This window comes from Entelurus aequoreus, linkage group LG05 (assembly GCF_033978785.1).
Source record: "Entelurus aequoreus isolate RoL-2023_Sb linkage group LG05, RoL_Eaeq_v1.1, whole genome shotgun sequence".
Taxonomy (NCBI): domain Eukaryota; kingdom Metazoa; phylum Chordata; class Actinopteri; order Syngnathiformes; family Syngnathidae; genus Entelurus; species Entelurus aequoreus.
Window position 1 is genome coordinate 5,441,956 of NC_084735.1, and position 16,955 is coordinate 5,458,910.

The 16,955-nt window shown below is 39.3% G+C and overlaps 1 protein-coding gene across 1 annotated transcript in view; it reads left to right on the forward strand.

Moving 5' to 3' along the window:
- Nucleotides 1-16,955, forward strand: part of LOC133649523 (protocadherin Fat 3) — a 235,516-nt gene that overhangs the window by 170,599 nt on the left and 47,962 nt on the right. Inside the window, exons 31-32 of the mRNA XM_062046111.1 lie at nucleotides 10,855-11,008; nucleotides 14,523-14,935. Of these exons, the coding sequence (XP_061902095.1) occupies nucleotides 10,855-11,008; nucleotides 14,523-14,935 (567 nt within the window). The remainder of the gene's footprint in view (nucleotides 1-10,854; nucleotides 11,009-14,522; nucleotides 14,936-16,955) is intronic.

The window sequence follows — 16,955 nt, forward strand, 5'->3', positions numbered from 1 at the left end:
GGTCTGCTGTAAAATACTTAAAATTGTGATTATAAAAAAAATGTTTGAACAATTAACATTTATCAACATACAAAAGTATCAAAAATGATTTTTTTTAAATAAATAAATAAATAAATAAAAAAATTTAAAAAAATTAAAAAAATAAAAAAAAATAAAAAAATAAAATAAATAAAAAATAAATAAAAAAAAGATTTAAAAAAATGTATGTCATTTTATATTGACATATTCTCATATCTCAGGTATTGAAGTCACCAGTACTGATTTCAATACGTTTGATCATTTCCTTCATGAGCAAAACAAAAAGGGGAAAAAAATCTCTCCCGAGTGCGATCCATTCATGTGCTAATTCATTCATCATTCATGCAAACATCACAATTAGTGGAGATTTCCCACAATGCAAAGTTAATGGGAGGCCATTTGAGTTCCAAAAGAGGCACTGAATGAAACAATCCTGCGTATTACCGACACGGCACATGAGGGGACCTTTTCATATTTGTCTTTCGCACACCTCACTTACTATCCCGGCTCTTCAGCGCGCACAATTTGCTCACGGCTGATACAAAGAAATGAAAAGGGGATTATTTCACACATATTGCTCCACCGAGGCGCTCCGCCTCCTCCTGGAAACGGAGCAAAAAGTGATCCTGGCTGGGAAAGTCCGGCGTGTTCTGCTCCCAGTTGGCGCCATTGAGACCCTCCTTTTACCCTTGTGTGGTGTTCATATTGTTGTTACTCAGCCAGCGTTTGTGGGTCTGATGGACCCCTTGCATTTTGTGGCTTTTAATGCCTTATCCCAATAAACATCTGTTCACTATTTGAACATAAAAGTGTTTGATTGTGAGGCATTAAAAGCCACAACAGGTCCATCAGACCCACAAACGCTGGCTGAGTAACAACAATATGAACGTTGCACGGAAAATTTCTCTGGCACACAAGCCTACTATCAAAATGACTTTAAAAGTCTTATATAAGTGTTATAATGAAGGCAACACATGATGTAAGTGTCTATATTAGCCTACTATCAAAATGACTTTAAAAGTCTTATATAAGTGTTATAATGAAGACAACACATGATGTAAGTGTCTATATTAGCCTACTATCAAAATGACTTTAAAAGTCCTATATAAGTGTTATAATGAAGACAACACATGATGTAAGTGTCTATATTAGCCTACTATCAAAATGACTTTAAAAGTCCTATATAAGTGTTATAATGAAGACAACACATGATGTAAGTGTCTATATTAGCTATATTAGCCTACTATCAAAATGAAGTTTCTAAAAAGACAAAAAAACACTATTGGAGAACGTTTTGTGAATCATTAAATAGAACTACTCCTTTAGGCCAAGTGTGGGGAATGATCAAGAAAATGTCAGGGATCAGAAGTGAACATAAACATCATGTGATGAAAGATGGGACACGGTGTGTGGTAGAAAATAAAGAAAAAGCAGAACTTTTAGCAAAGACATTTGTTAAAGTGCACAGTAATGATAATTTGAGAAATGTAGAAAAACAAAAGAGAGAAGAAACAATTAGTTTAAATATTGGGGAAATGGTGGAAGACAATGATAATAGTTTAACCAACACTATAGATATGACATTTTCTTTGAATGAAATGGTTCGAATATTGAAAAAGGTTAAAAATACAACACCAGGAAAAGACCAGGTGAGTTATCAGATGATCAAAAACTTAAGCAGCATTGGCAAAGAAGTGGTCTTGAAATGATATAATAGGATATATGAAGAAGGGAAATTACCAGCAGAGTGGAAAGAAGCTGTAATAATTCCGATATGCAAACCAGGGAAAGACCCGGAAGAGGCAGGTAATTATAGGCCGATAGCATTGACCTCAAATTTGGGAAAAGTAATGGAAAAAATGATTAATGAAAGACTAGTGTATTATTTAGAGTCAAAAGAAATAATAAAAAACTACCAAAGTGGATTTGGCAAAGCAAGAAACACAAACGAGCCAGCAGTGCAGCTGGAAGAGGAAATTAGAAAGGGACAAATAAATAAAGAAAGTATAATTGCAGTATTTTTTGATATAGAGAAAGCTTATGATATGTTGTGGAAACAGGGGTTGCTGATAAAACTAAATATAATTGGGATTAGAGGGAAAATGTATAGATGGATAAAAGACTTCTTAACAAGTAGAAAAATATTAGTAAAAATAGAGAATGAATACAGCAGAGTATATGAAGTGGAAAATGGGACCCCGCAAGGGAGTATAATAAGTCCAGTATTATTTTCAATAATGATAAATGAAGTTTTTAGTGAAGTGGAAGGATTAGTGGATGTGGCACTGTTTGCTGACGATGGAGTGATGTGGAAGAGAGCTAGAAATACTAATCATATAGAAAAGAAGATTCAAAAAGCGGTAAATAAAGTTCAAGAATGGGGAACGGCGTGGGGTTTAAGATTCTCTGTTGGAAAGACAAAAGTCATACATTTTACAAAGAGGAAAGTACAAAACAAGATCCAAATTCAACTCTATGGAGAAAATATAGAAGAGGTACAAGTATTTAAATATTTGGGTATATGGTTTGATAAAAATATGAACTGGTCAACCCACATCAGCAAAATAGTGGAGAAAAGTAAAAAGGTGTTAAATGTAATGAGGGCTTTGAGGGGTAAAGACTGGGGGGCTGATAGGCAGACATTGAAAGCAATATACATCACTTTAATACCATCTGTTATTGATTATGGATGCATTATTTATCAATCTGCTGCAAAAACATTACTTGGGAGAATAGACAGGATCCAATCACAGGCTTTAAGATGATGTTGTGGAGCTACTAAATCAACCCCAGTTGCAGCATTACAAGTAGAGATGAATGAAAAACCTTTAGATATGAGGAGAGATCAACTGTCAGTAGTTTATTGGGCAAACTTAAAAGGGTCCAAGCAAGGACATCCAACCCATCAAGTACTATTAAACTGCCAAGAAAAAGAGAAGAAAAAAATGAATAGTTTTGGGTGGATAATAGGAGACAGATGTAATAAAGTTCAAATTGATGATAATATTAAAGTTAGCCCTACAGTACCAATCCCCGCAATACCACCGTGGATGTATGAAAACCCAAATGTAAACATGCAATTAGTAAAGGATAGAAATTTAAATAGTTACCAGATAGAACAATGGATTGAGGAAACGTTTTTAGACAACATCATGGTGTACACAGATGCATGAAAAACTATAAATAATAAGGTAGGAGCAGCAGCTGTTATTCCACAAGGAAACATAGTATTAAATAAAAGAATTAGTGATAAATTAAAGCTGCAAGCAGCATTGGTCGGGTCCGCCTTCTGGCAGGTGCTAGTCCTAGGTGTCCAATACTTTAGTCCAGTGGTAGTCGTGAGTGAGACCTACATAGAGGTTTTTGTTTCGTGTCTCTACGATATTCGTACTGGGAGTTAGAGGAAGTTGTGTCTGAGTTCACATTGTCATTATAGGCTATTGTGTGTATTGAGGCCAAAGAAGGTCTAATCGCATTTTCGTTGTCATTTTTGGCACCGTAGCAACTTTAGTGCTGCGGGTCTTTGAAGGCTCGTAAAATCAAAACGGTAGCACTAATCACCACTCTTTCGTCAACTTTTATTCAGAAGGGTTCAATCTCTCTCCTGTAGCAGTTTGAAGCCGAAACGACAAACGGGCTCAGAGGAGATAATGTTTGATGTTTGGTGACCGGTTGTAAAAAAAATTTAGTATTGAAGGAGGAATAGCAAACTTCCTGTTGATTTTTGCTGAAGGATGTCAATCTATGAAATGTAGGTCTAGGCGAGACCTAAATAGAGGTATTTGTTTCATGTCTCTACGACGTTCCTACCGGAAGTTACAAGCAGTTTTGTCAGAGTTTTCCCCTGAGGAGCAGTTTTTTGTCAGTTTTTTCCAAAAATTATGTAGAGCACAATTTTGAGTTTTGGGATTCGGTTTTTTTTTTAGATCGCAATTTCCACCAGTCCCGATGTGTGTGAGAAGTTTGGTGAGTTTTGAAGTATTTTAAGGGGGTCAAATTAGAGGTCAAAGACGTAAAAACTTCCTGTTGGTTTTTGCCCGAAGATGTGAAATTATGAGTTGTAGGTCTAAAGCAGACCTACATAGAGGTTTTTGTTTCATGTCTCTACGACCTTCCTAGTGGGAGTTACAGGCAGTTTGTTTTTGGGTTTTTCCTAGGGGGCGCTAGAGAGCAATTTGTATTTGTGGGGTTTGGTTGTTTTACTAAAGTGGGGGGGGCAGGTTTTTGGATGTGTGTAAAAAATTTGGTGAGTTTTGAAGCATGTTAAGGGGGGCAAAGTAGTGCGCAAAGCTGCGGAAAAATAATAAAGAATAATAAAACATTACAATTTCAATAGGGTCCTTTCGTCCCATTGCAAAAGGACTCCCTTTGGGATTCCTTTTGAAAAGGTCCTGTGCGGACCCTAATTATCTGTTTTTACGGGAGAATTGGTAGCAATTAATATGGCAATTAATTGAATGGAAGAAAATAAAGCAAGAAAAGCAGTCGTGTGCTCGGACTCCAGCAGTGCATTGACTAGCATAAAAAACAGAAACAAGACAAGATTTAGTTGATGAAATAGTTCAGGCAATAAATAAAGCGGGAGGTGTGGTAACATTTCTTTGGGTTCCTGCTCATGTAGGAGTTGAGGGGAACCAATTAGCTGATAAGTACGCAAAACAAGCAAGCACTAAAACAGAAGTAAACATGGAGATGAAGCACAGTAAAGAAGAAGTGAAGAACATCATTAAGATAGAACACAATAAAAAGTGGCAGGATAATTGGAATAAGGAAACAAAAGGTAGAGAGTATTACAAAGTCCAGAGGAGAGTAGGTGTAATGAGAGGAAGACATTATTACTAGAATGAGATTAGGACATACATATCTAAATAGTTGATTGAAATTGATGGGGAGACATGCTACAGGACTGTGTGATTCTTGCCAGCAGATAGAAAATGTAAGACATGTTTGAATACATTGTAGAAAATATAATAGAGAAAGGGAAATACTGGGAAATAAGTTAGCGAAAGAGAATATTAGGTTAGCAGTGGAAGATATATTAGGATTGCACTCAGAACACACAGGTTATAAAGCAATACACACATTTTTTAAAAACACTGGGTTAAATAAAATAATTTAGAGTAGGAATCCACCTCGATCCACACTCCGTTACAGTAGGTGGCGGTAATGCTCATCACAAGGTTGCTTGCCAACCGCCATAAAATCACAAGAAGAAGAAGAAGAAGAAGATTTGAGTATTTGGCGAGCGCCGTTTTGTCCTACTAATTTTGGCGGTCCTTGAACTCACCGTATAGTTTGTTTACATGTTTAACTTTCTCCGACTTTCTAGGACGTGTTTTATGCCACTTCTTTTTCCGTCGCATTTTCTCCACCAATCTTAAAGGCCTACTGAAATGAATTTTTTTTATTTAAACGGGGATAGCAGATCTATTCTATGTGTCATACTTGATCATTTCGCGATATTGCCATATTTTTGCTGAAAGGATTTAGTATAGAACAACGACGATAAAGATTGCAACTTTTGGTATCTGATCAAAAAAAGGCTTGCACCTACCGGAAGTAGCGTGACGTAGTCAGTTGAACATATACGCAAAGTTCCCTATTGTTTACAATGATGGCCGCATGAAGTGAGAGAGATTCGGACCGAGAAAGCGACAATTTCCCCATTAATTTGAGCGAGGATGAAAGATTTGTGGATGAGTAAAGTGCAAGTGAAGGACTAGTGGGGAGTTGAAGCTATTCAGATAGGGAAGATGCTGTGAGAGCCGAGGGTGACCTGATATTCAGCTGGGAATGACTACAACAGTAAATAAACACAAGACATATATATACTCTATTAGCCACAACACAACCAGGCTTATATTTAATATGCCACAAATTAATCCTGCATAAAAACACCTGCGTGTTTGTTATGCTAGCTCCTAGCTCCTCTGCTAGCTCCATAGAACACGCCAATACAATTCAAACACCTGATCAACACACACAATCACTCAGCCCAAAAGACCGTTTACCTAACCCAAGGTTCATAAAGCTTATATATTTTTAAAAAGTTACGTACGTGACGCGCACATACGGTCAAGTTATCGAATGTTTAGCAGCCAAGGCTGCATACTCACGGTACCTGATATTCAGCTGGGAATGACTACAACAGTAAATAAACACAAGACATATATATACTCTATTAGCCACAACACAACCAGGCTTATATTTAATATGCCACAAATTAATCCTGCATAATAACACCTGCGTGTTTGTTATGCTAGCTCCTAGCTCCTCTGCTAGCTCCTAGCTCCATAGAACACGCCAATACAATTCAAACACCCGATCAACACACACAATCACTCAGCCCAAAAGACCGTTCACCTAACCCAAGGTTCATAAAGCTTATATATTTTTAAAAAGTTACGTACGTGACGCGCACTTACGGTACGGTACGTGTTATGCTAGCTCCTAGCTCCTCTGCTAGCTCCTAGCTCCATAGAACACGCCAATACAATTCAAACACATGATCAACACACACAATCACTCAGCCCAAAAGACCGTTCACCTAACCCAAGGTTCATAAAGCTTATATATTTTAAAAAAGTTACGTACATACGCAAAAAAAAGCCAAAGCTGCATACTCACAGTAGCACGTCTGCGTCTTTGTCATCCAAATCAAAGTAATCCTGGTAAGAGTCTCTGTTATCCGAGTTCTTCCATCTTGACTGCATCTTTCGGGAATGTAAACAAAGAAGCGCCGGCTGTGTACTGTTGTGGCTGACTACGTTCGAAAAATACGTCCATTTCGCACCGACAACTTTCTTCTTTGCTTGCTTGGCTTCCTTCTCCATAATGCAATGAACATGATTGAAACAGATTCACGAACACAGATGTCCAGAATACTGTGGAATTATGAAATGAAAACAGAGCTTTTTCGTATTGGCTTCAATGTGGAAGGCATACCCGTGTTCCCCGGGCTACGTCACGCGCATACGTCATCCTCAGAGGCGTTTCGAACCGGAAGTTTAGCGGCAAATTTAAAATGTCACTTTATAAGTTAACCCAGCCGTATTGGCATGTGTTATAATGTTAAGATTTCATCATTGATATATAAACTATCAGACTGCGTGGTCGGTAGTAGTGGCTTTCAGTAGGCCTTTAATGTTGTGCATGAATGCACAAAGGTGAGTTTTGTTGATGTTATTGACTTGTGTGGAGTGCTAATCAGACATATTTGGTCACTGCATGACTGCAAGCTAATCGATGCTAACATGCTATTTAGGCTAGCTATATGTACATATTGCATCATTATGCCTCATTTGTAGCTATATTTGAGCTCATTTAGTTTCCTTTAAGTCCTCTTAATTCAATTTACATCTTATGACACACTATCTGTATGTAACAGGGCTTTTAATTTGTTGCGGCTCCAGACATATTTGGTCACTGGATGACTGCAAGCTAATCGATGCTAACATGCTATTTAGGCTAGCTATATGAACATATTGCATCATTATGCCTCATTTGTAGCTATATTTGAGGTCATTTAGTTTCCTTTAAGTCCTCTTAATTCAATTTATATCTCATGACACATGTAATATGGCTTTTAATTTGTTGCGGCTCCAGACAGATTTGGTCACTGGATGACTGCAAGCTAATCGATGCTAACATGCTATTTAGGCTGGCGATATGTACATATTGCATCATTATGCCCCATTTGTAGCTATATTTGAGGTCATTTAGTTTCCTTTAAGTCCTCTTAATTCAATTTATATCTCATGACACACTATTTTAATTTGTTGCGGCTCCAGACAGATTTGTTTTTGTATTTTTGGTCCAATGGGTGAGGGCCGACATCCGGGCAACTGAGCTACATACGGGTTCTTCGAGCCATAGCAACCAGACTGGCGTTGAAAACAAACCGTCGCCATTACTCTTTAACCTGTCGACCTACGCTGGTTAAACCCGTCATGCTGCCTCCAAAATGCCGAAAAACGGTGTTGTTTTTGCTTGTGCTAACCACAACTGGAAACAGGGAAAACAAAGGTTGTATTTTGTTCTGCCAAAGCGTGATAAAAGCCCACAGAGACGAGACAAATGGCTCGCAGCTTTACACCGGGAAAACGAGGACGGTTCTCACTGGAGTCCCCCAAAGTCCCGGGTCGTGTGTTCGGATCACTTCGTTTCTGGTAAATATAAGGAACAAAAATCCACCTTCTTTACCACAACTTGGCTATACCGTCCGTGCTAATGTTGTACTTGTTGAATTTGTACCTTATAACGTTCGACAGCTGAAGTTGTTGTTGTACAAAAATAACATGCGGTATATACTATATAGTCTATAGCAGGGGTCACCAACCTTTTTGAAAGCAAGAGCTACTTCTTGGGTAGTGATTAATGCGAAGGGCTACCAGTTTGATACACACTTAAATAAATTGCCAGAAATAGCCAATTTGCTCAATTTACCTTTAACTCTGTTATTATTAATAATTAATGATATTTACACTTAATTGAACGGTTTAAAAGAGGAGAAAACACGAAAAAAAATGACAATTAAATTTTGAAACATAGTTTATCTTCAATTTCGACTCTTTAAAATTCAAAATTCAACCGAAAAAAAGAAGAGAAAAACTGGCTGATTGAAATCTTTTCGAAAAAATTAAAAAAATAATTTATTGAACATCATTAGTAATTTTTCCTGATTAAGATTAATTTTAGAATTTTGATGACATGTTTTAAATAGGTTAAAATCCAATCTGCACTTTGTTAGAATATATAACAAATTGGACCAAGCTATATTTCTAACAAAGACAAATCATTATTTCTTCTAGATTTTCCAGAACAAAAATTTTAAAAGAAATTCAAAAGACTTTGAAATAAGATTTAAATTTGATTCTACAGATTTTCTAGATTTGCCAGAATATTTTTTTTGAATTTTAATTATAATAAGTTTGAAGAAATATTTCACAAATATTCTTTGTCGAAAAAACAGAAGCTAAAATGAAGAATTAAATTAAAATGTATTTATTATTCTTTACAATAAAAAAAAATAAATTTACTTGAACATTGATTTAAATTGTCAAGAAGGAAAAATCCTAAAATCATTTTTAAGGTTGTATTTTTTCTCTAAAATTGCCTTTCTGAAAGTTATAAGAAGCAAAGTAAAAAAATAAATTAATTCATTTAAACAAGTGAAGACCAAGTCTTTAAAATATTTTCTTGGATTTTCAAATTCTATTTGAGTTTTGTCTCTCTTAGAATTAAAAATGTCGAGCAAAGCGAGACCAGCTTGCTAGTAAATAAATAAAATTTAAAAAATAGAGGCAGCTCACTGATAAGTGCTGCTATTTGAGCTATTTTTAGAACAGGCCAGCGGGCTACTCATCTGGTCCTTACGGGCTACCTGGTGCCCGCGGGCACCGCGTTGGTGACCCCTGATATAGTCTATAGCCTAGCTAGCTATTTTCGAAAACCGGACAACGAGAGGATACCAAAGGCAGCGTTAAGATGGACACCACCGGGAAAACGTAAGCCAGGGCGGCCAAATTAACACCTGGCGAAGAACAGTTGAAGGGGAGCTGAAAGAGATGAAGCTTACATGGGGCGAGGCACAGAGACGAGCACAGCAGCGAGATGAATGGCGTCGAGTCGTCGAAGCCTTATTTCCCACCCGGGAAGAAGAGGATTAAGTTAAGTAAGTAATATACTATATAGTCTATAGCCTAGCTAGCTATTTTCGAAAACCGGTTTCGTTTAAATTTGCACTTAACAGTTGGGTTTTTAAAAACCAATAAACCCTATAATTTTCATGTTGCCATTCAATACATGTAGCCCTCAAATCTCTCAATATTTATACACTAACACTTGATCTTGTTGTTGATAACTTCCGCTTCTCTTTCTTAGTAGCGCGCAGGCTAAGCTAACTAGCGAGCTAAGCTAAGCCTGAGAAGCTTTGAAGTTCACTGAGACGAGTCGGACGCAAATAATACATTTTCGTTTTTTCACACGATATGCCGATATGTAAAAATGCGTAAATGAAGGATTTAACGCCGACTTCCAAGCCACAACGCTCGTTAAATGCTTTTTCTGTCAATGCTGTGTTCGCTGTGAGCTGCTTTGTTTTCAACCAATTCCCGGTTGCTAGGGGATTGGTAGGCGGACGTGACGTAGGTCCGCCCTCACCCATATGGCTCTTTCAACATTTTGGGTTGCCGACCCCTGACCTACACAAACCATATTCAAACAAAAAAATAGACTTTTCCCCGTCTTTTTCCATTTTCATACATTTTTGAAAAAGTTCCAGGAGCCACTAGGGCGGTGCTAAAGAGCCGCATGCGGCTTGAGAGCCGCGGGTTGCCGACCCCGCTCTAACAACTCGTTGGACATCCATGGCTTTAGAAAGGTCTGTCCTTCTGAGCGCGCGTGAGATAGCATTTATACATCGCGAGGCATCATGGAGAGTCATTCGCAGTCGGGCACTAACGCGGGGTAAAGCAAACGTGCACTTGTAACGCTAATAATTGCTAATTCATGCTGGGCCTCGTTAGAAGGGAGTCGGCCGTGAGCAACATTCAAAGCGGGAAGTGGCGGCGTTGGGAGCGACTGTTTGGTCACTGAGGTGACTGTCGTCATGGGGGGGTGCAGTCGATGGAGTTCGGGGCCGGAAAAGACCACTTAACCTTGTTGGGCTTGGTTCTGTCAGCTGGGATAATGGATGCAGGCGTGCACTGCTCAATGTGTGTGTGTGTGTGTGTGTGTGTGTGTGTGTGTGTGTGTGTGTGTGTGTGTGTGTGTGTGTGTGTGTGTGTGTGTGTGTGTGTGTGTGTGTGTGTGTGTGTGTGTGTGTGTGTGTGTCAGGCCGTGTACACCGCCTCTTTTCCTGAGGACATCGGCCCGAACAAGGGTGTGCTGACCGTGGGAGCGACAGATGCTGACTCAGGCTCCAGTGCGGAGATCCAATATTCGCTCTTTGGCATCGGCGTGGAAGACTTCTACATGGACGCCAACACGGGTACACTTAATCATGTCTTCCTTGGCTAGTACCCTAAATCATGTCTTCCTTGGCTCGTACCCTAAATCACATCTTTCTTGGCTCGTACCCTAAATCACATCTTTCTTGGCTCGTACCCTAAATCATGTCTTCCTTGGCTCGTACCTTAAATCATGTCTTCCTTGGCTAGTACCCTAAATCATGTCTTCCTTGGCTCGTACCCTAAATCACATCTTTCTTGGCTCGTACCCTAAATCACGTCTTCCTTGGCTCGTACCCTAAATCATGTCTTCTTTGGCTCGTACCCTAAATCATGTCTTCCGTGGCTCGTACCCTAAATCACATCTTTCTTGGCTCGTACCCTAAATCATGTCTTCCTTGGCTAGTACCCTAAATCACATCTTTCTTGGCTCGTACCCTAAATCACATCTTTCTTGGCTGGTACCCTAAATCATGTCTTCCGTGGCTCGTACCCTAAATCACATCTTTCTTGGCTGGTACCCTAAATCATGTCTTCCTTGGCTAGTACCCTAAATCATGTCTTCCTTGGCTCGTACCCTAAATCACATCTTTCTTGGCTGGTACCCTAAATCATGTCTTCCTTGGCTCGTACCCTAAATCACATCTTTCTTGGCTGGTACCCTAAATCATGTCTTCCGTGGCTCGTACCCTAAATCACATCTTCCTTGGCTCGTACCCTAAATCACATCTTTCTTGGCTCGTACCCTAGATCATGTCTTCCTTGGCTAGTACCCTAAATCACATCTTTCTTGGCTCGTACCCTAAATCATGTCTTCCTTGGCTAGTACCCTAAATCACGTCTTCCTTGGCTAGTATCCTAAATCACATCTTTCTTGGCTTGTACCCTAAATCATGTCTTCCTTGGCTCGTACCCTAAATCATGTCTTCCTTGGCTCGTACCCTAAATCACATCTTTCTTGGCTGGTACCCTTAATCATGTCTTCCTTGGCTCGTACCCTAAATCATGTCTTCCTTGGCTCGTACCCTAAATCACATCTTTCTTGGCTCGTACCCTAGATCATGTCTTCCTTGGCTAGTACCCTAAATCACATCTTTCTTGGCTGGTACCCTAAATCATGTCTTCCTTGGCTCGTACCCTAAATCATGTCTTCCTTGGCTCGTACCCTAAATCATGTCTTCCTTGGCTAGTACCCTAAATCACATCTTTCTTGGCTAGTACCCTAAATCATGTCTTCCGTGGCTCGTACCCTAAATCACATCTTTCTTGGCTGGTACCCTAAATCATGTCTTCCTTGGCTAGTATCCTAAATCACATCTTTCTTGGCTGGTACCCTAAATCATGTCTTCCTTGGCTGGTACCCTAAATCATGTCTTCCTTAGCTCGTACCCTAAATCATGTCTTCCTTAGCTCGTACCCTAAATCATGTCTTCCTTGGCTAGTACCCTAAATCATGTCTTCCTTGGCTCGTACCCTAAATCATGTCTTCCTTGGCTCGTACCCTAAATCATGTTTTCCTTGGCTAGTACCCTAAATCATGTCTTCCTTGGCTCGTACCCTAAATCATGTCTTCCTTGGCTCGTACCCTAAATCATGTCTTCCTTGGCTCATACCCTAAATCACATCTTTCTTGGCTCGTACCCTAAATCATGTCTTCCTTGGCTTGTACCCTAAATCATGTCTTCCTTGGCTAGTACCCTAAATCACATCTTTCTTGGCTGGTACCCTAAATCATGTCTTCCTTGGCTAGTATCCTAAATCACATCTTTCTTGGCTGGTACCCTAAATCATGTCTTCCTTGGCTGGTACCCTAAATCATGTCTTCCTTAGCTCGTACCCTAAATCATGTCTTCCTTGGCTCGTACCCTAAATCATGTCTTCCTTGGCTAGTACCCTAAATCATGTCTTCCTTGGCTCGTACCCTAAATCATGTCTTCCTTGGCTCGTACCCTAAATCATGTTTTCCTTGGCTAGTACCCTAAATCATGTCTTCCTTGGCTCGTACCCTAAATCATGTCTTCCTTGGCTCGTACCCTAAATCATGTCTTCCTTGGCTCATACCCTAAATCACATCTTTCTTGGCTCGTACCCTAAATCATGTCTTCCTTGGCTTGTACCCTAAATCATGTCTTCCTTGGCTGGTACCCTAAATCATGTCTTCCTTGGCTAGTACCCTAAATCATGTCTTTTTTGGCTAGTATCCTAAATCACATCTTTCTTGGCTAGTACCCTAAATCATGTCTTCCTTGGCTAGTACCCTAAATAACATCTTTCTTGGCTGGTACCCTAAATCACATCTTTCTTGGCTCGTACCCTAAATCATGTCTTCCTTGGCTAGTACCCTAAATCATGTCTTCCTTGGCTCGTACCCTAAATCATGTCTTCCTTGGCTCGTACCCTAAATCATGTTTTCCTTGGCTAGTACCCTAAATCATGTCTTCCTTGGCTCGTACCCTAAATCATGTCTTCCTTGGCTCGTACCCTAAATCATGTCTTCCTTGGCTCATACCCTAAATCACATCTTTCTTGGCTCGTACCCTAAATCATGTCTTCCTTGGCTTGTACCCTAAATCATGTCTTCCTTGGCTAGTACCCTAAATCACATCTTTCTTGGCTGGTACCCTAAATCATGTCTTCCTTGGCTAGTATCCTAAATCACATCTTTCTTGGCTGGTACCCTAAATCATGTCTTCCTTGGCTGGTACCCTAAATCATGTCTTCCTTAGCTCGTACCCTAAATCATGTCTTCCTTGGCTCGTACCCTAAATCATGTCTTCCTTGGCTAGTACCCTAAATCATGTCTTCCTTGGCTCGTACCCTAAATCATGTCTTCCTTGGCTCGTACCCTAAATCATGTTTTCCTTGGCTAGTACCCTAAATCATGTCTTCCTTGGCTCGTACCCTAAATCATGTCTTCCTTGGCTCGTACCCTAAATCATGTCTTCCTTGGCTCATACCCTAAATCACATCTTTCTTGGCTCGTACCCTAAATCATGTCTTCCTTGGCTTGTACCCTAAATCATGTCTTCCTTGGCTGGTACCCTAAATCATGTCTTCCTTGGCTAGTACCCTAAATCATGTCTTTTTTGGCTAGTATCCTAAATCACATCTTTCTTGGCTAGTACCCTAAATCATGTCTTCCTTGGCTAGTACCCTAAATAACATCTTTCTTGGCTGGTACCCTAAATCAGTGGTCCCCAACCACCGGGCCGCGCAATAAATAAAAAAATAAAATAAAAAAACTGTTATTATTAATTAGTAAGTATACATTTTTTGAGCCTTTTTAGATAAAATCATATCATTGTAGTAAATTATGCAAATCACTCGATGATGTCATGGTGACCACGCCCATAGCCACGCCCCCACCGCCACAGGTATCTTGGCAGTTAATGGGAAACACTGGACTTAGACATACAAAACTGAACTGTGACCACTAGGTGTCGCCAAAAAAACATTTACCACTCCACTTCAACTTGATGACGAGTCTAAATGGTCTTTGACGTGATAGAAAAGACGTTGGACTAAATTGTGCGTAACACTTGTGTTTGTGTCCAGGCGAGCTGCGCACGGCGGCGCCCATGGACCGCGAGACCACGCCCGCCTACAAGCTCATCGCCCAGGCGACGGACGGAGGCGGCCTCTTCTGCCGCGCCGACGTCTCCCTCAGGGTCTTGGACGTGAACGACAACCCGCCCTCGTTCGCGTCCTCGCGCTACGCGGCGAGCGTGTACGAGAACGCCGCCGCCAACACCCTCCTCACGCGGCTGCAGGCCAGCGACCCCGACGAAGGCCTCAACCGGACCGTGGTCTACTCCCTGCTGGACTCGGCCGACGGCGTCTTCTCCATCGACCCGGTTTCCGGGGTGGTGGTTCTGGAGAGGACCCTGGACCGGGAGAGCCGGGACTCCTATCGGCTGCGCGTACGGGCCAGCGACCAAGCCGGGCTGCAGGGGGCGCTGTTTTCTCAGGTTGGTGTTTGTTTCGTTTTGGCCTCATTCCTGTGAGAATCCTGCGTGTGACCGGCGCATTAAATCAATGCAAAATTTCTAACGTCAGCATGCCGACAGGTAAAATGCGACAACGTTACAGTTACACGACTCCGAAGCGTACAGAAGGCATGCAAAATTTGTGAAAAAAAAATTATAGCGTTAGCATGCCAATAATTAGCATGCTATATGTACGAAGTTATATAACTCTGTAGCATACGCATGCAAAATTTGCTCAAAAATAGTTAACATTCTAACGTTAGCATGCTAGCAATTAGCATGTATTGTGTACTAACGTATATGACGCCGAAGCGTACGCATGCAAAATTTGCTTTAAAAAAATAAAAATAAAGTTAGCATGCTAACAATTAGCATGTGTCACGTACCAGGTTGTATATACGTATGCACAATTTAAAAATAAAAAAAAATTGCATGCTAACGATTAGCATGTGCCACGTACCAAGTTTTATACACGCATGCACAATTTAAAAAAAAAAAAAAAAAAAAAAAAAAAAGCTAGCTCGTAACTTAATCATTCTAACATTATAGCATGTGTGACGTACCAAGTTATGAGTCTAGGGCGTACACATGCAAAATTTGCTAAAAAAATAAAATAAAATTAGCATGCTAACAATTAGCCCAGTTTTATGTACACATGCACAATTAAAAAAACAATTAGCATGTATTGTGTACTAAGTTATATGACGCCAAAGCGTACGCATGCAAAATTTGCTTTAAAAAAAAAAAAAGTTAGCATGCTAACAATTAGCATGTGTCATGTACCAAGTTGTATATACACATGCACAATTTAAAAAAAAAAAAAAAAAGCTAGCTCGTAACTTAATCATTCTAACAATATAGCATGTGTGACGTACCAAGTTATGAGTCTAGGGCGTACGCATGCAAAATTTGCTAAAAAAATAAAATAGAATTAGCATGCTAACAATTAGCCAAGTTTTGTATACACATGCACAATTAAAAAAACAATTAGCATGTATTGTGTACTAAGTTATATGACGCCAAAGCGTACGCATGCAAAATTTGCTTTAAAAAAAAAAAAAAGTTAGCATGCTAACAATTAGCATGTGTCATGTACCAAGTTGTATATACACATGCACAATTTAAAAAAAAAAAAAAAAAGCTAGCTCGTAACTTAATCATTCTAACAATATAGCATGTGTGACGTACCAAGTTATGAGTCTAAAACGTACGCATGCAAAATTTGCTAAAAATAAATAAATAAAAAAGTTAGCTCGCTAACAATTAGCATGTATTGTGTACTAAGTTATATGACTCCGAAGCGTACGCATGCAAAATTTGCTTTAAAAAAAAAAAAAAAAAAAGGTTAGCATGCTAACAATTAGCATGTGTCACGTACCAAGTTGTGTATACACATGCACAATTAAAAAAATAAAATAAGATAGGTAGTAACTTAATCTTTCTAACCATATAGCATGTGTGACGTACCAAGTTATGAGTCTAAGGCGTACGCATGCAAAATTTGCTTAAAAAAAAAAAAAAAAGTTAGCATGCTAACAATTAGCATGTATTATGTACTAAGTTATATGACTCTTAAGCGTACGCTTGCAAAATTTGCTTAAAAAAAAAAGTTAGCATGCTAACAGTTAGCATGTGTCACGTACCAAGTTTTATATACGCATGCACAATTTAAAAAAAAAAAAAAAAGCTAGCTAGTAACTTAATCATTCTAACAATATAGCATGTGTGACGTACCAAGTTATGAGTCTACAACGTACGCATGCAAAATTTGCTAAAAATAAATAAATAAAAAGTTAGCATGCTAACAATTAGCATGTATTGTGTACTAAGTTTTATGACTCCGAAGCGTACGCATGCAAAATTTGCAAAATTAAAAAAAAAAAAGTTAGCATGCTAACAATTAAGCATGTATTGTGTACTAAGTTATATGACTCTTAAAGTACGTATGCAAAATTTGCTTTAAAAAAAAAAAGTTAGCATGCTAACAGTTAGCATGTGTCAC